The 15,849-nt window shown below is 40.4% G+C and overlaps 2 protein-coding genes and 1 long non-coding RNA gene across 3 annotated transcripts; 2 read left to right on the top strand and 1 right to left on the bottom strand.

Annotated features, from left to right (window-relative positions):
- Positions 1-706: 706 nt before the first annotated feature.
- On the top strand, positions 707-6,263 carry LOC136664204 (uridine 5'-monophosphate synthase-like). Its single transcript, XM_066641304.1, has 4 exons — positions 707-893; positions 2,837-2,990; positions 5,185-5,445; positions 6,106-6,263. Exons 1-4 carry the CDS (start codon positions 750-752, stop codon positions 6,207-6,209), a joined length of 663 nt encoding a protein of 220 aa, XP_066497401.1. The 5' UTR covers positions 707-749; the 3' UTR covers positions 6,210-6,263.
- Positions 6,264-10,026: 3,763 nt separating this feature from the next.
- Positions 10,027-15,220, top strand: LOC136664210 (uncharacterized). Its single transcript, XR_010795092.1, has 6 exons — positions 10,027-10,405; positions 10,499-10,639; positions 10,931-11,432; positions 14,406-14,458; positions 14,540-14,590; positions 14,976-15,220. It is a non-coding gene; the product is annotated as an uncharacterized lncRNA (long non-coding RNA).
- On the bottom strand, positions 10,474-11,371 carry LOC136664209 (uridine 5'-monophosphate synthase-like). Its single transcript, XM_066641308.1, has 2 exons — positions 11,112-11,371; positions 10,474-10,592 (listed from the first exon to the last, which is right to left on the bottom strand). The coding sequence occupies exons 1-2, from the start codon at positions 11,362-11,364 to the stop codon at positions 10,495-10,497; spliced, it is 351 nt and encodes a 116-aa protein (XP_066497405.1). The 5' UTR covers positions 11,365-11,371; the 3' UTR covers positions 10,474-10,494.
- Positions 15,221-15,849: the final 629 nt, after the last annotated feature.

Raw genomic sequence — 15,849 nt, 5'->3', positions numbered from 1 at the left:
AGCCATTTTTTCCTAAGGCTTATCATTCAACCAATCAGAGAACAACGAACAAGCTCAAACCCTCCGAGCTGAGACACTTGGTTTTCCTGAATGACAATCTGCCTTCCAAATAATAGTTGAAGAAAATGTTAAATCAGTTAAATGTTTGTTGACAGTTGTGGTTGTTTTAATCTCTACCGTTGAATGCTGCTGTTTTGCACTTTGCAGAGTGTTTGTTTATTTTATTTCCCAGAAATGGATGATTATTTAATTTAATAAGCTATTTTGTAATACCTACCTCTTGGCTATTTCCATTGGCTGTATTTCAGAGTTTACAAGTGATTTTTTATTAAGGTGTTTAAATAAAAATCCAGTTATTTATACAATTGAATGTGTGAGTGCAAACAGTGAGTTATTACAAGGCAGCCATAAAACAATTGGCCATTACAACACTATTTATTATTTTTAATATTGAACAATAATATTTTGTCCATATAGTCATGTAAAATGTAGGTAAAATTGTTCTGTACCAGTGGAAATAAGTGGTAAAACAAAGAGCCATTTAGGAGCCGAAAGAGCCGGTTCTTTATGAAGAGCCGAGCAAAAAAAGAGCCGAAATTCCCATTACTAGTAGACTACAACTGAGCAGGGGGAGGGGCGCAACCCGAATATCCAATAAAATCCTATAGACCCAAGCCCCACCCACAGCTGTAACGTATTTATAACTTCCTAAACCCGCCAAAACGTCGTTAGTTATCGCTATTTTAGGAATGGAGGATGTCAAGAAATTAATACTGGAGCTCCACGATCTGGGAGCGGTGAAGTTCGGGGAGTTTAAAATGAAGAGTGGACTTCTCTCCCCCATTTACTTCGACCTCCGGTTGATTGTCTCTTACCCAGATCTAGTCGTAGAGGTTGGTAACACTAACAAACACTCACAAACCGGTCAGAGTAAGAGCTTGTGGAGAATGTGGTGTTTTCACTGTTAGTGTGACCAGACGTCCTCTTTTACCCGGACATGTCCTCTTTTTTTAGACTTAAAAAAATGTCCGGGCGGAACTTCACAAACGTCCGGCATTTTGTTTTTCTAGAGCTTACATAGAACTTCGAGAAGTTTCGTTCACAAACTAGTCCCGCCCTCCCCTACTCCGATTGGTTCGTTTGAGTGAGAAGGGGGCGTGAAGTCGCCTAAAGCTTTCTGATTGGACGGTCTGACTGTAGAGCTACCGTTATTGGTCGATAACCTTCTCTGTAAACATTTAATTGGTCAGTCTGCACGTCAGTAGTCCTTGTTCACCTCAGGTACCTACCCTCATCTCGAGCAGCTATGCCGAAACGTAAATGGAAGTTCTCGGATGAATTAAAAAAGAAATGCCGATGTTTTGTGTAGCAAATAAAGGTGTAAAATCACAGCATACAACGCACCCCCCCCCCAGACGTGTCCTCTTTTTCTGTCTCTCAGATCTGGTCACCCTATTCACTGTTATTATTCAATGTTAATAAATTCTGATAAAAATCAAACTTGAAAAAATTCAAACAACATATTTCGAAGTTGCTCAAATTCGATAGAAGAAATTCAGATACAAAAAGTACGAGTGTAAACACTGAGTACACAACCGGGATACAAAGGATTAGGATTTTCTTTCACCTTCAATGCTGCACTAGTTGCGTTCTGTCGCCGCTAGATGGCGAAATACGAACAACCTCCACACCGTGGAAAAGCTACACGTTTAGCTTCCTTCCGCGGATATTATCTCTTTATTTTCAAAGTGTCTCAGGAATCTGAAAGTCTCACTAAAGACACAATATAACAGACTATTGATGTCCTGAAGATGAAGAATACACTCGCTGTCTGCTACATATAACACCCGGTCCTCCAACCGCAGTAAAGTTGGCTCAGCGTTCGATATTCGCCAGACATTCTCTCACGAATATCCTGGTTATTACAAATAACAATGTACTCGCCAAATGACTATTTCAATACAATTACTACATGTTGTGAACTAATTCACACACTGGGGTTCAATGTTTTTACTGCTAGAAGATGTGAAAATATCATTATCTGATTTACCGACGAGTTCTTTCTGGCCGAGAAGCGCTTTAGCGACGCAACATTTTTTAATTTTTTAATTTTAAAAGTCATAAGGCATTTAAATACGTAAACCCTGTAACACACTTCTGAAAGCTATATTCTATTTTTTAAATAGGTCTGTTATAAATAAATCTGTTTTCACAAATTTGTGACGAGGTTCACAAGTCCAAATGAGCATGAAATGTGTTGGTCCTTGGGTGTACTTCATCATAGGCCTGAAATTGGGGCTGTGAGTCATGTCATTTAATTCTGACACCCATCTTTCATAATTAAAAAACTGAAAATAAAGGAAAGCTCACAAAGAATCTGTTTTCACAAATGTGTTACAAGGTTTACATGCAACACATAGGGAACCTGATGTACAATCAGCTTTCAGAAGTGTTACAGGGTTTACGTATTTAAATACCTTATACTCGTGACTTTTATTTTGAAAAGTGTCGTTAAAGCGCTTCTCAGTCCTTCACAGGGCAACACACAATCACACATTCATGGACACTTTTGAGTCACCAATCGACCTACTAATGTGTGTTTTTGGACTGTGGGAGGAAACCGGAGCACCAGGAGAAAACCCACGCAGACACAGGGAGAACACACCACACTCCTCACAGACAGTCACCAGGAGGAAACCCATGCAGACTCCTCAAAGACAGTCACCTGTGTTTATATTGTTTCATGCCGAAACCATTCACTCTAAGAGGCACATACAATGTGTCTTTTATTCTCTCTCTCTCTCTCTCTCTCTCGCTCTCTCTCTCTCTCTCTCAGGTGTCCAGATTGCTGTATAAGCACGCTAAAGAAGCTGAAGTGAAGTTCGACTGTGTGTGTGGCGTCCCATACACAGCTCTGCCGCTGGCCACCGTCATCAGCACCACCAACAAATGCCCCATGCTCATTCGCAGAAAAGAGGCCAATGACTATGGTAATCATTCATCTCCTTATTACACTTCTACAGTACAGACAGTGTGAGACGATGAGGAACTCCTCTCTGCTCTTCCCTCATCACACAACGTAGTCCAGGCCAATGTGATTATTTGTCAGATTTACATTTCAGCATTTAGCAGACACTGTTCTCAAGAGAGAATACTCTTTGCCTGAACCAGTTAATGATTTATTCATTAGTGTTCTGTTTCAATGGAACAAATTTATTAAAAAAAAAACACCTAGATGTCTTTTGTGATAAAGCGCTGTACAGTGAAACAGTCTGGTCCCATTTCTTCAGTTCAAAGACAAAACTGCTTTTTATGGACATTCCCTTCTGGTCAGTTTAGGTACATGATCTGTTCAGAATGTTGGATGTAGGTCACATTTATTTTTATAGACGGTGTGAACAGCAGAGCATCAATCCGGCGTGGTGTGGCACTGCTGAGGTGTTATGGAGGCCCAAGTTGCTTTGATAGTGGCCTTCATCTTGTCTGCATTGTTAGGTCTCGTCTCATCTTCCTCTTGACTATGCCCCATAGATTCTCTGTGGGGGTCAGATCAGGTGAGTTTAATGACCAGTCAGGCACAGTGTCACTGGTTATTAAACCAGGTGTTGGTGCTTTTGGCAGGTGCCAAGTCCTACTGGAAAATGAAACCCACATCTCCACAAAGCTTGTCAGCAGAGGGAGGTATTAACTGCTCTAAAATGTCCTGGTAGGTGGCTGCGCTGACTTTGAACTTGTAATAAAACAGTGGACCCCCAGCAGAGGACATGGTTCCAAACCATCACTGATTGTGGAAACTTCACACTAGACTCAAGCAGCTTGGACTGTGCCTCTCCACTTTTCCTCCAGACTCTGGGACCTTGATTTCCAAATCAACTTTCATCTGCAAACAAGATGCTAAGCAATAGTCCGGTCTCTTTCTCCTCGGCCCTAGTGAGACGCTTCTGATGTTGTCTCTGGGTCATGAGGCTCTTGACACAAGGACTGCGACCTGTGGTGGCTCTTGAAGCACTGACTCCAGCAGCAGTCCACTCCTTGTGAATTCACAATCCTTTCAAGGTTTTCCCAGTTGCTTGTGCACCTTTTTCTACCAAACATTTTTCCTTCCATTCCACTTTCCATTAATGTTCTCGGATACAGCAGAAAGGTGTCAACGTCTGCCATCTGTCCTTCAGCAGTCTACCCCATGATCGTGGAGCCTACTGAACCAGACTAAGGGACAATTTTAAAGGCTTAGAAAGTCGTTGCAGGCGTTGTGTTGATTATTCTAATTTTCTGAACTTGAAATTGATCACTGCTTAATGAAACTTTAATTTATTTTTTTTTAAAATAAAATTGGAATATCAAATAGTTTTTCCCATAATTCGAGATGCAAATTTGGTGTGTTCTCCCTGTGTCTGCGTGGGTTTCCTCCGGGTGCTCCGGTTTCCTCCCGCGGTTGAAAAAACATGTTGGTAGGTGGATTGGCGACGTTTGTCTGTGTTGCCCTGTGAAGGACTTGCGCCCCCTCCAGGGTGTATTCCCGCCTTGCGCCCAATGATTCCAGGTAGGCTCTGGATCCACCGCGACCCTGAACTGGGTAAGGGTTACAGACAATGAATAATTTGAGATGCACATGTGTGTAGCCTATAGAGGTGATCGACACAACAGACACGTTTTACCAGGTTGTTTCTATATTAATCAGAATACACACGTGGACAAAGTTATTGGTACCCCTCGGTTAATGAAAGAAAAACCCACAATGCAATAGGGATAATCTCACCCTGGAGAGGACTGTGTGAATCTCCCCCACATTTTTGAATGGGTTTTGTTTCAAAGACTGGACTGCAGCTGGAGTCAGTGCTTCAGCAACCACCTCTCACAGACGCATGCAAGACATGGGTTCCTCCGTGTTTGAAACAGGTTGAAAGCTAGCGCGGTGGGCATGGCTTGGTTTCAGAGCACCAAATCAGTGGCCGATGCAGATTCAAGGTGAACGCTGCCATGTGAAATTTGATTCAAAAGCAGAAGCAAATTCACTTTAATTTATTCTGAGGGCTACATGGCCTTTTTAAAAAGATTTATATAAACTCTTCAAACGGTGTCACAGAGACGCCACATGTACATAGTTTTGATTGAGGACAAATGTGTACCTTAGGTTCTGAGTGAAACGCTGGTTTATTTGATCTGAGATGTCTCTCCTCTCAGGGACGAAGCAGATGATCGATGGCGTTATCAACGTAGGTCAAGTGTGTCTGATCATTGACGTGGTGACGAGTGGCAGCAGTGTGCTGGACACGGCTTGGCAGCTGGAGAAGGAGGGGTTAAACGTGAAGGATGCCGTGGTGCTGCTGGACCGAGAGCAGGGAGTTCGAGATGTGCTCGAGTCCGAGGGGATCACCCTCCACCCGGTCTTTACCATCTCCACCCTGCTGGATGTACTGCTGGACGCCGGACGCATCGACCCAGGTCAGTTTCTCTTCCGTTCTCATAGTCCTGGACCTGCAGCTCTCATCATTAGTGAATCCAGCTGTTATTCTCCATAGAAAACATGAGAGAACACTGGATGTTCTGAAGCAGCTGCACATGAGCCTGAGGTCACCGTACTCAGTGCTGTGTGTCAGCTCAAGGGGCATAAAACCCTCAAGCTCTGGGGTGTGGGGCAAATAATAAACCCTCGATAAAACAGCAGCACTGTGAATAATTCAGTGTTTACTTTAGAAAATACATCAAATACAATCAGTTATTCAGAATCTAATATCAGTTTTTATATGTTTAAATATCTAATATCAGTTATTCAGGATCTGTTTTAAAAGATTCATGAACAAATATCAGTTATTAAGTGCCGAACACTTCTCAGGATTTACAATCAATTGCTAAATTAAATCTATTGTCTTTTAATTATTTATTAAATACAAACTAGTGGTCAGTATTTACTTTCAATTATTCAGTTATATTCACTCTCATTAGTTAATTAACCCCTATCAAGTGTTCTGCTGTAAATAAGTGCTATTGATGACTCAGTATTAGTTATGACTGAGTGTTATTTATAGAAATAATAGTAAATATAAAGTGATTCCTTTATGAAGTTCTTCTTATTAAAGAGTGAATAAATGTTGCCTGTTGCAGACACACGCACGAGCGTGAAGACTTTCATCGAGGGAAACCAGATCTACACTAAACCACCAGGGAGCAGCTCCCTCAGAGTCGGAGAGGAGGAAACAAGAATTTAAAAAAATAAACAAATAAATTAATATATAAATGAAATCCCTATCAGAAATAACGTCTGGTTTGATTCAGTCGAGTGAATCGCTTCACAGAGCAACACACACACCTACAGACACTCAAGTCACCAATCCACCTACCAACGTGTGGGTTTTTTTTTTTTTTCTCTCTCTCTCCTTCCCCAACCATGGGAGGAAACCGGAGCACCCAGAGGAAACCCACGCAGATGCGGGGAGAACACACCACACTCCTCACAGACAGTCACCCGGAGGAAACCCACACAGACACAGAGAGAACACACCACACTCCTCAGACAGTCACCTGGAGGAAACCCACACAGACACGGGGAACACACCACACTACTCACAGTCACTTGGAGGAAACCCACGGAGACAAAGGGAGAACACACCACACTCCTCACAGACAGTCACCCGGAGCGGGAATCGAACCCTGGAACTGTGTGACTGCGCCACTGTGCCGCCCTCATAAAATCTCTTTCTTTTGATATTCAAAGATAATGAGTCCGTTTCAGGTGAAAGAAAGGTGAAAATGATGTGGCTTCATTGCCCACAGGAGGGTGTTCAGATTGCCCTAAAAACAGTAAGTGATTTAGCTGTAGAATAGCTCATATGACCAGGCTAAAAGAGAGCTGTCTGTATGTTGCAGTGAAATGACCTGTGTAGGCAATGATTTCTGTTTTTTCTGTATTTATATTCAACCACATAACACAGAATATTCCTGCTCCTGTGGGAGGACAAATGATCTAAAAATGTGTTTGTGTGTCCAGCAGTTTCACTCCCATCCTGTCTGCTGATGTTTAAATGAAAGTAACACACCTGTTATAGTCTGTGTTTTCTACAGAATCATGCTATAAATTGGTTTGAATCTATTTGTCCATTATTAGATTAAAGTAGTCGTTATAATTTTTTAATATTCTTCAAATGATGGAGTCATATCTGTTGACTACCTCTGATCGGCAGTGAAGATTGTTTAACTGCTTTACGGTGTAAACCTGTCATCACACATACAAATTAGTGATGTGTCGGTCGCAAACGAACTGGCTCAAAGAGCCGGCTCTTGTGAGTGAACGATGAGAGCCGGTTCCCGTCTACGACCGAGCCATTTTTTCTAAGGCTTATCATTCAACCAATCAGAGAACAACAAGCAAGCTCCACCCCTCCAACCCTCCGAGCTGAGACACTTGGTTTTCCTGAATGACAATCTGCCTTCCAAAAAATAGTTGAAGAAAATGTTAAATCGGTTAAATGTTTGTTGACAGTTGTGGGTGTTTTAATCACTACCGTTGAATGCTGCTGTTTTGCACTTTGCAGAGTATTTGTTTATTTTATTTCCCAGAAATGGATGATTATTTAATTTAATAAGCTATTTTGTAATACCTACCTTTTGGCTATTTCCATTGGCTGTATTTCAGAGTTTACAAGTGATTTTTTTATTAAGGTGTTTAAATAAAAATCCAGTTATTTATACAATTGAATGTATGAGTGCAATCAGTGAGTTATTACAAGACAGCCATAAAACAATTGGCCATTACAACACTATTATGTTTAATATTGAACAATAATATTTTGTCCATATAGTCATGTAAAATGTAGGTAATATTGTTCTGTACCAGTGGTAAAACAAAGAGCCATTTAGGAGCCGAAATTCCCATCACTAATACAAATAGTGAGACTGAAAAATTATACAAGTTAGTTCCGGTAGAGCACTATAAGATAAGAGCACGTTTTTTCCCCCCACAACCACTGTATCAGTCCGCTGAACGCCGTTGCTAATTCTCTACGCTGCAGCTCAGCTGTCGTTATCACATTTTTCACCGTTTAATAAGCTTCAGTTAATGTTTTGCTCCAATAAACTGTCTTCATTGTACTTTGAGAATAAAATACCGATAAAAATATCACGTACTAATTATACTCAGTTGTTATTAACACGTTTAACTTGAAATAAATGGAGAGTGAGGGCAGTGACTCACTGAAGAGCTGTAGAGTTCGTTACTGTGACGTAGCAACATGCTACTTGTTGAGGAACTACAATTTGGTGGAAGGATTTAATAATTTCATAAATACTTTTGACATCACTTTTACAGTTTAAATATTTCATGATTTATTATTGAACTGTTATATAAAAGCAGTAGAACACTCGAGGTCGTGTGTTATCATGAAATAACCGCACGGCTGAGACGGACTATTTTGTGCCGCATCACAGCCATGCTGTTTATATAACGCTTTTTACAAACGATACAAAGCAGCTTCACAGAAATCCAGTAAAACCAGGGGCGACAGGGGTAAGGAAAAATTCCCTCAGAGATGAAGAAGAAACTTTGAGACGAACCAAGGCTCACGAGGAGGGACCTATCCTCCTCTGGTCAATCTACAAATTATTGACAAAAGGTCCCTGTACCATCACAAAAGTCTGCTTTTCTGATCATGTGTACTGATAATAGTAATAGTAGATAATGAAAGCAGTGATGATGGGGGTAATATGTAATTATCTGAGTGACCATTGTGAGTTTTTCTTTCTTTAACAGAAGGGTATCAACAATTTTGTCCACGTCCATGAAGAGATAATGGACACAATTCCTATATTTTATTTACATCTTTGCTCTTTACGGTCAACGTTCATTCATTCATTCTCAGACAAACTTGCCCCAGTCAGCAACAGAAGTTAATTTATTTCAGTTAAAGAATTAAACTGTATATTTACAGGAGGCACGGTGGTGTCTATGTCACACAGCTCCAGGGACCATCTTTCCTCTGTCTGTTGAAGCTGCTCTAAACACAGTGCACACACCACTATAAAACCATTTATCACTGTCAGAATCTTATAATTGTTTAATAAGTGGATTTGGGCTGTGTATATCTCCTGTTGAGGTGACAGTGTTCTATGTGCTTCCATGTGAAAATAAAGTTAATAATATGAAGATTTCCAGTTTGTCTGTTACAGTGATGTTTTGTTTCTAAAAGGTGTGATAACAGTATGTGTACCACTTTAGTAACAGGAAATGAGATTCAATTTGGGAATAAAACATTAGTTAATTGCTGCTTACTGTAAAATAATAAAAATGCATTCAGATTGTATGGTTTCGTAATAAAAGTATACACCATTCTAAGTTTGTACTTGATAAAGTCGGGCAGTGTATTTTAATTTTAAATTTTAAATGTGTTATCTATAACGCTAATATTCAGCGCTGGGTGTTCTGAGGTCAGTCCTTAGTTTCTCTGAATAACAGCGTAGCCTTGTGGCCACAGCAGTAAATTACAGCTGACCGTTTGAATTCACCGACAAACTAACGGCTCGACTCAGATCCCTAGTCCTTGTCAGAGAACGACTACATCTCTGTCTTAGGGCTATAATCTTTACTAAAACCAACAGAACTGCAAGTGTGACGGACCTTTTGATTAATACGGAATATAAGTGTGTGTGAAGAGTACTGAATAAATGGAGCTTGAGCACTGAAATAAAACACGTACATTGTTTCTATTCATTACTTTTTATTACATTAAAAATTATATAAAATATTTTAAAATGAGGACAGAATACATTAATACAAACTTTTTTTCTCATCACATTTCTCATGTCCCATGATGAAAGGTCAAAATAATTAGTTTCCTGAATAAGTGAGTGTCTGAGTTCCCTCTCACTGTTCCCTATATAGTGTTCTACACAGTACAGTCTACAGTCTAGTGATCAGTGAATGAGTGAACAGGTGAATCATTTCAGACACACCCCAGTGTAGCTGCCGCATTGAAAATGAATAACTTCCGGTCGCCGAAAAGCGTTTTTCCTCTTTTCAGCCGAGCATTTCGCCATAAACGTCCTTATACTTTCACCTAGAGACTTCTTTTTCAATTTTAAATGTTAGAGAAATGTCCCCTTTCTAGCTCCTGTACATTTGAGACCGTCTGAAAATACGGGTTCAGTTATGAATTTTTCTTCGGCTCTAGGGAGTGTTTATGCTCCCATAGAGTTCAATGTGTTTTCAGTGCAAAGAAAATTGTCTGCGATTAACTCGTTATGACATGACTAATACTCGCTCAAACAACAAAATTATTACACCACATTGAGCGTCCTTGTCACAACCCTACAGGTGTCTTACCCAGTGTGTGTGAGACAAAAAAAGAAAGATAAAATGAGGGTGTAAGATTGATCCAAGCAGCACAGCCATTTCATGTTTCCTTTAGGAAAGGCAAGTTTCTCGTTTTATTTGTTGTATTCTTTATGGAACAGGGCAACATTCTTCTGAATCAAATCTGCTGTTTGTCCATTTTTTTCTCCTCAGACATCATCTCCTTCGCCTCTGGGGGAGCTGTTCCCTGGTGGTTTAGTGAAGGTCTGGTTTCCCTTGATAAAAGTCTTCACGCTCCTGCGTGTGGCTGCAACAGGCAACATTTATTCACTCTTTAATAAGAACTTCATAAAGGTATCACTTTATATTTACTATTATTTCTATAAAATAACACTCAGTCATAACTAATACTGAGTAATCAATAGCACTTATTTACAGCAGAACACTTGATAGGGGTTAATTAACTAATGAGAGTGAATATAATGTAACTGATCCTGAATAACTGATATTAGATATTTAAACATATAAAAACTGATATTAGATTCTGAATAACTGATTGTATTTGATGTATTTTATAAAGTAAACACTGAATTATTCACAGTGCTGCTGTTTTATCGAGGGTTTATTATTTGCCCCACACCCCAGAGCTTGAGGGTTTTTTGCCCCTTGAGCTGACACACAGCACTGAGTACGGTGACCTCAGGCTCATGTGCAGCTGCTTCAGAACATCCAGTGTTCTCTCATGTTTTCTATGGAGAATAACAGCTGGATTCACTAATGATGAGAGCTGCAGGTCCAGGACTATGAGAACGGAAGAGAAACTGACCTGGGTCGATGCGTCCGGTGTCCAGCAGTACATCCAGCAGGGTGGAGATGGTAAAGACCGGGTGGAGGGTGATCCCCTCGGCCTCGAGCATGTCTCGTCCTCCCTGCTCTCGGTCCAGCAGCACCACGGCGTCCTCCACCTTTAACCCCTCTTCCTTCAGCAGCCGAGCCGTCTCCAGCACACTGCTGCCACTCGTCACCACGTCCTCAACGATCAGACACACGTCACCTGCTTTGATAATGCCCTCGATCATCCGCTTCGTCCCTGAGAGGAGAGAGACATCTCAGATCAAATAAACCAGCGTTTCACTCAGAACCTAAGGTATACATTTGTCCTCAATCAAAACTATGTACATGTGGTGTCTCTATGACACTGTTTGAAGAGTTTAATGTAAGTTTAGTGAGAGGGTGGCAGGGCCTTTTTAAACTGAGTACACCCCAAACACAGGGATATGACGCCTTGTGAATCACCAGTGAGAGGCTCCACAGCGTCCAAAGAAACCCACAGATTTCCACATTTCTCCTTTAAACACATCGATCATCAGTGTATTATTTTAGATTAATGTGGTCTAAGTGCATTATGTCCTTTACCTCACTTCCACCTTAAATGATGAAGCAAATACATTCTGCACCTGATGCTGCTGCAACATTTAAGGTGAAGCTGGAAAATAAGCGTCTGAATTCATTCTCCCATCACAGAGAGTTAGGAGTGTATAATATATATAATGAGTGTGGAACTGTTCAGAAGGAGAATGAAGCCCTGAATTTAACTGAAGTCCAGCAGCTCCTCTGATATCACTGCGGACTGACAGAGCTGTCTACTAGCCTTGGGCCAATACAGGATTTTACCAACAATTGCTGTAATTTCAACCAATGACAAATTATGCTGTGCCATTGTCATTTGACTTTTTTTAATCATTATTATTTTTGTGTTGTTGCCTGTTATTTACCAGTGTCTGTGTTCAATCATGTGTGTAATCTGTGGTGTTCAATATTAAAAATTAAGACATAACAGTAAAGATATATAAGAAATATATAAAAATAATAAGACCTGAATTTGTTTGACAGATGTATTTGAGTTTGACCTTTCATTCTTTCCCTCCGTGCGCATTGGTTGATTTCTCCTCATTTAAATAATAAGCCTTTTCCCACATGAAAATAATTAACCCCTAATATCAGTCCACACTCACTGGTGACTATGTGGAAGTGTGACCTCATGACTTTAGACACAGGAACAGATAAACTTCCTGTTGTAGGAAGCACAGCATGTCACTGAGGTATGAGTCAAAAACAGACCCAAAGCATATCTTTGTTTTTCACGTGTGTTTTTACCACTGCTGTGCTGCACGCGGCCGGTGTGAAAATCTACGCTGATTAATACAGAAACGTCCTGGTAAAACGTGTCTGTTGTGTGGATCACTTCCATCGGCTGCAATAAAATGACCACTAATCCTGCACTTACCAACATCTTGAATGGGGTCTTTCTCAGATCTCAGTAATTATTGTGGTGTGGTGTTGCAGTGTTTGTGTGTATTACACTCTTTAGGGTTCAGCAGTGACTCCTGTACAGAGTGGGGTCTTAGTTCAGTGGAGAACTCTAATCCCGTTTGTCTTGGTGAGTGTGTGTTCTCTGGATGATGGAGCACTTTAGTAAGAGGCTCTGGAGAAGAGTGTAAATGCTGAAATGTTAATCTGACAAGTGACTACATTGGCCAGGACTGTGCTGTGTGACGAGGGAAGGCAGGGGCCCATAGCATCCACCCACAGAGCAGAGTGGAGTTCCTCATCATCTCACACTGTCCCTGTACTGTAGAAGTATAATAAGGAGATGAATGATTACCACAGTCTTTGGCCTCTTTTCTGCGCATGAGCGTGGGGTGGTTGTGGTTGGCGCAGATGATGGAGGACAGCGGTAGAGCTGTGTCCACATCACTACACACACAGTCGAACTTCACTTCAGCTTCTTCAGCGCGCTTATGCAGCAGTCTGGACACCTGAGGGGAAGAGAGTCAGAGTGTGTGTGAACGAGAAAGAGTGTTAAGACACACTGTATGTGCCTAATACAGTGAGTGATTTCAGTATGAAACAATATATATGAAGCTCTGGAGCACTGCACCTGAACCTAAGGTCACTCTTGCCCAATGCCATGTGTCAACAGTGTTTTACAATAAGGAGAAAATATCAGTTATACTCTATTAGCCACATTAGCATTTTCATTATAGGATCCAATGGAAAACTGTTAGCCTCTTCTCTGCCCTTCTGTCTGAATGTGAGAGACTTATTTATACACAGATCATACACAAGTATCTGTGATAATGTAATTTCACTCCTCTGCTGTTTTAGTACGTACAAGACTACACGCACAAGCCACATTTCTTTGTTTCAGTCTTTTCCCTGTTTATGGATGAAAAAACTTAAAGTTTAATAAAGCGGATCACCTTGTCTGAAAGTGCATGTGATCAGTGAGACTGGTTTGTATATCCACCCCCACACACACATTAAACCCCGCCCTCTCTTTAGGTCAGATGCCACGCCCAGGTTCAGTACTATTTCTGTGCCCCATTCACTGTATAGTGCACTATTTTGAGGTAGTGTCCCAAAATCATTCCCTACTCTCCTAAATCCGAATACGGCTCACATTCACGCCATGAGACGAAAATGTCAAGGGGAAGCAGAAGTTAGCTTAAGAAGTATATAACCCTTATGTTGGTACGTAAAAACGATTAGTTTGTAAGTCACTATAATCACAAACTTTGTTAAACTGTTGTCAGTGTTTTTGCTTGATACTCAAATGACATATAATATGTAAATATGACTAGTCATAGATAAATATCATTATACAAAGATTCTACTGTGGCACACATTGTATGTGTTTGCTTCTAGTCAAATGCTGTTTTCTATACCTGGCTGTACGCCCAGTTATGTTCATCTTTTTTGTGCAGTGATGACTGTTTTACAGGGGGATAGTTGTGTTGTTGTTGTTGTTGCTTATTTATTGCTTTCTGCAGAGTCATTTCTTTTTTCTGATTGAAATATTAATTCTTAAACAATACCTTTTATAACGCAGGTGGGATCTACGTATCTAAGAATGAGAGTTTTTGTGAACACTGTAATTTTAACATTGGCAAATTAGGCCATTTTAATTTGGCCTTCAAATAAACCTTTGGCTGTTGTCTGTAGCGTCAGGGAATGGTGATGTGTGTGTCGTCCTGATGTTCAGTCCTAGTTCTGTGCTGTCTGTCTGGAGCGCCCTACATTTAGATACAAAAGAGCTGAATATTTTTATCTTTTGCAGCTCAGATTCAACACGACTGGATCCTGGCCACTAGAAGTTTATCAAAAAACAAGGTACAAACCCCATCAAGATTTTTTTCCTTCCTCACACTGTCATTGTATGTTACCCATTTTTATAAATGTCTTTTCTGACAGAACATTCCAGTCCAGATGAAGGTTGATGACTGCTCTGTTCTCTAGCTGTTGGTAAGTTGTAAATGAACAGAAAACAGTGTGTTTTACTGGCACGAGATATTAATGTAATTCAAACATTTGTGGTAAACATAATCTAGTCTTTCACATACCTTCCTCAAAAACACAACAGTCCGTGGTGATTACATTCAGGTTGTTTAATGCTATCAGCTGAATATGGTGTATGTTTCTGTACACGCTACACGTGGCACTCGGATGGTCATTTGATTTTTTTACTTGAGTGATAACCACAAATTTTGACACTGTTACAGTTAAATCACTAGTAAGGCTTAGAAATGCATGCTAGTTGTGTTAAGAGAATGTCACCTGCAAGGTGTGCTACTGTCTGTTATAAACTGATATTAAGAGTGTGCTTTTGTTTCTTATTTGTTGTCTACAGACTTTGGGCATTGGAAACGGGAACTTTTGGAGTTCTACACTGATGCATCTGGGTTCTGCAACCCATTTCTCAGACAACTTTATGAATATTTGGTTGTGTGAATAAGTGATTGGTTGGACTGTGAGTGCATGCATATACATTTGTAAGACTTGAAAATAAAATAAAAATAAAACTACAGTTTCCTTTTCTTTGATACAAACTGGACAAGTGTGACCCAACCACATTTAAAGTTTGATGTTCTACTGACAATAAGGAAATTCTATTAGATTTATTTGAGCCATATTTGTAGGGATTAGTTCAATGTGGTGTAATGTATTTCTCACATTTTTTATCAATCCAGTCCTGCTCAGTTGGAAATCTCAACATGTGTTTTACATTTTATTTCAGTATTTTCCTCACTTAGGCATTTGAAATACTGTCATTGACACTGTCACTGTTCCAGTGGAAAAGAGAATGATCAGCCCTTGAACCCCATTTCACCTGTTTGAGGAATGGGACACGGACCGACCTCCCGTCCCCTGACGTGCTGAAACTCGGGAAAGAAACTGGTGGTTGAAATTTTTTTTCCAAATTCTTTGGTGAGTATCTTGCATTTCAGAAAGTGTTTATACGTGTGACGTCTGTAGAATACTGTCTGTGTGAAGGGATTCAATTATTGGACACTCCAAAAATCTTAGAAATGGGTCAAGATAATTCAAAGGGAGGGAAAATTAAACCTTTCCCAGCCCCCATTAGTGCACTGCAATGACCCTCCTTTTGGTGAATTAATAGAGGCACGAAACAAAGGGAACCAGACAGCTGCGTTCAATCAGACGAGTGGAAAAATACTGTCACTTTCCCCCCGAGGGGACATTAAATAGAAATGAACTAGTCG

This window comes from Hoplias malabaricus, chromosome 12 (assembly GCF_029633855.1).
Source record: "Hoplias malabaricus isolate fHopMal1 chromosome 12, fHopMal1.hap1, whole genome shotgun sequence".
In the NCBI taxonomy this organism is placed as follows: Eukaryota; Metazoa; Chordata; class Actinopteri; order Characiformes; family Erythrinidae; genus Hoplias; species Hoplias malabaricus.
Note: the sequence above shows the minus strand (reverse complement) of the source record. Positions and strands in the feature narration are given on the sequence as shown.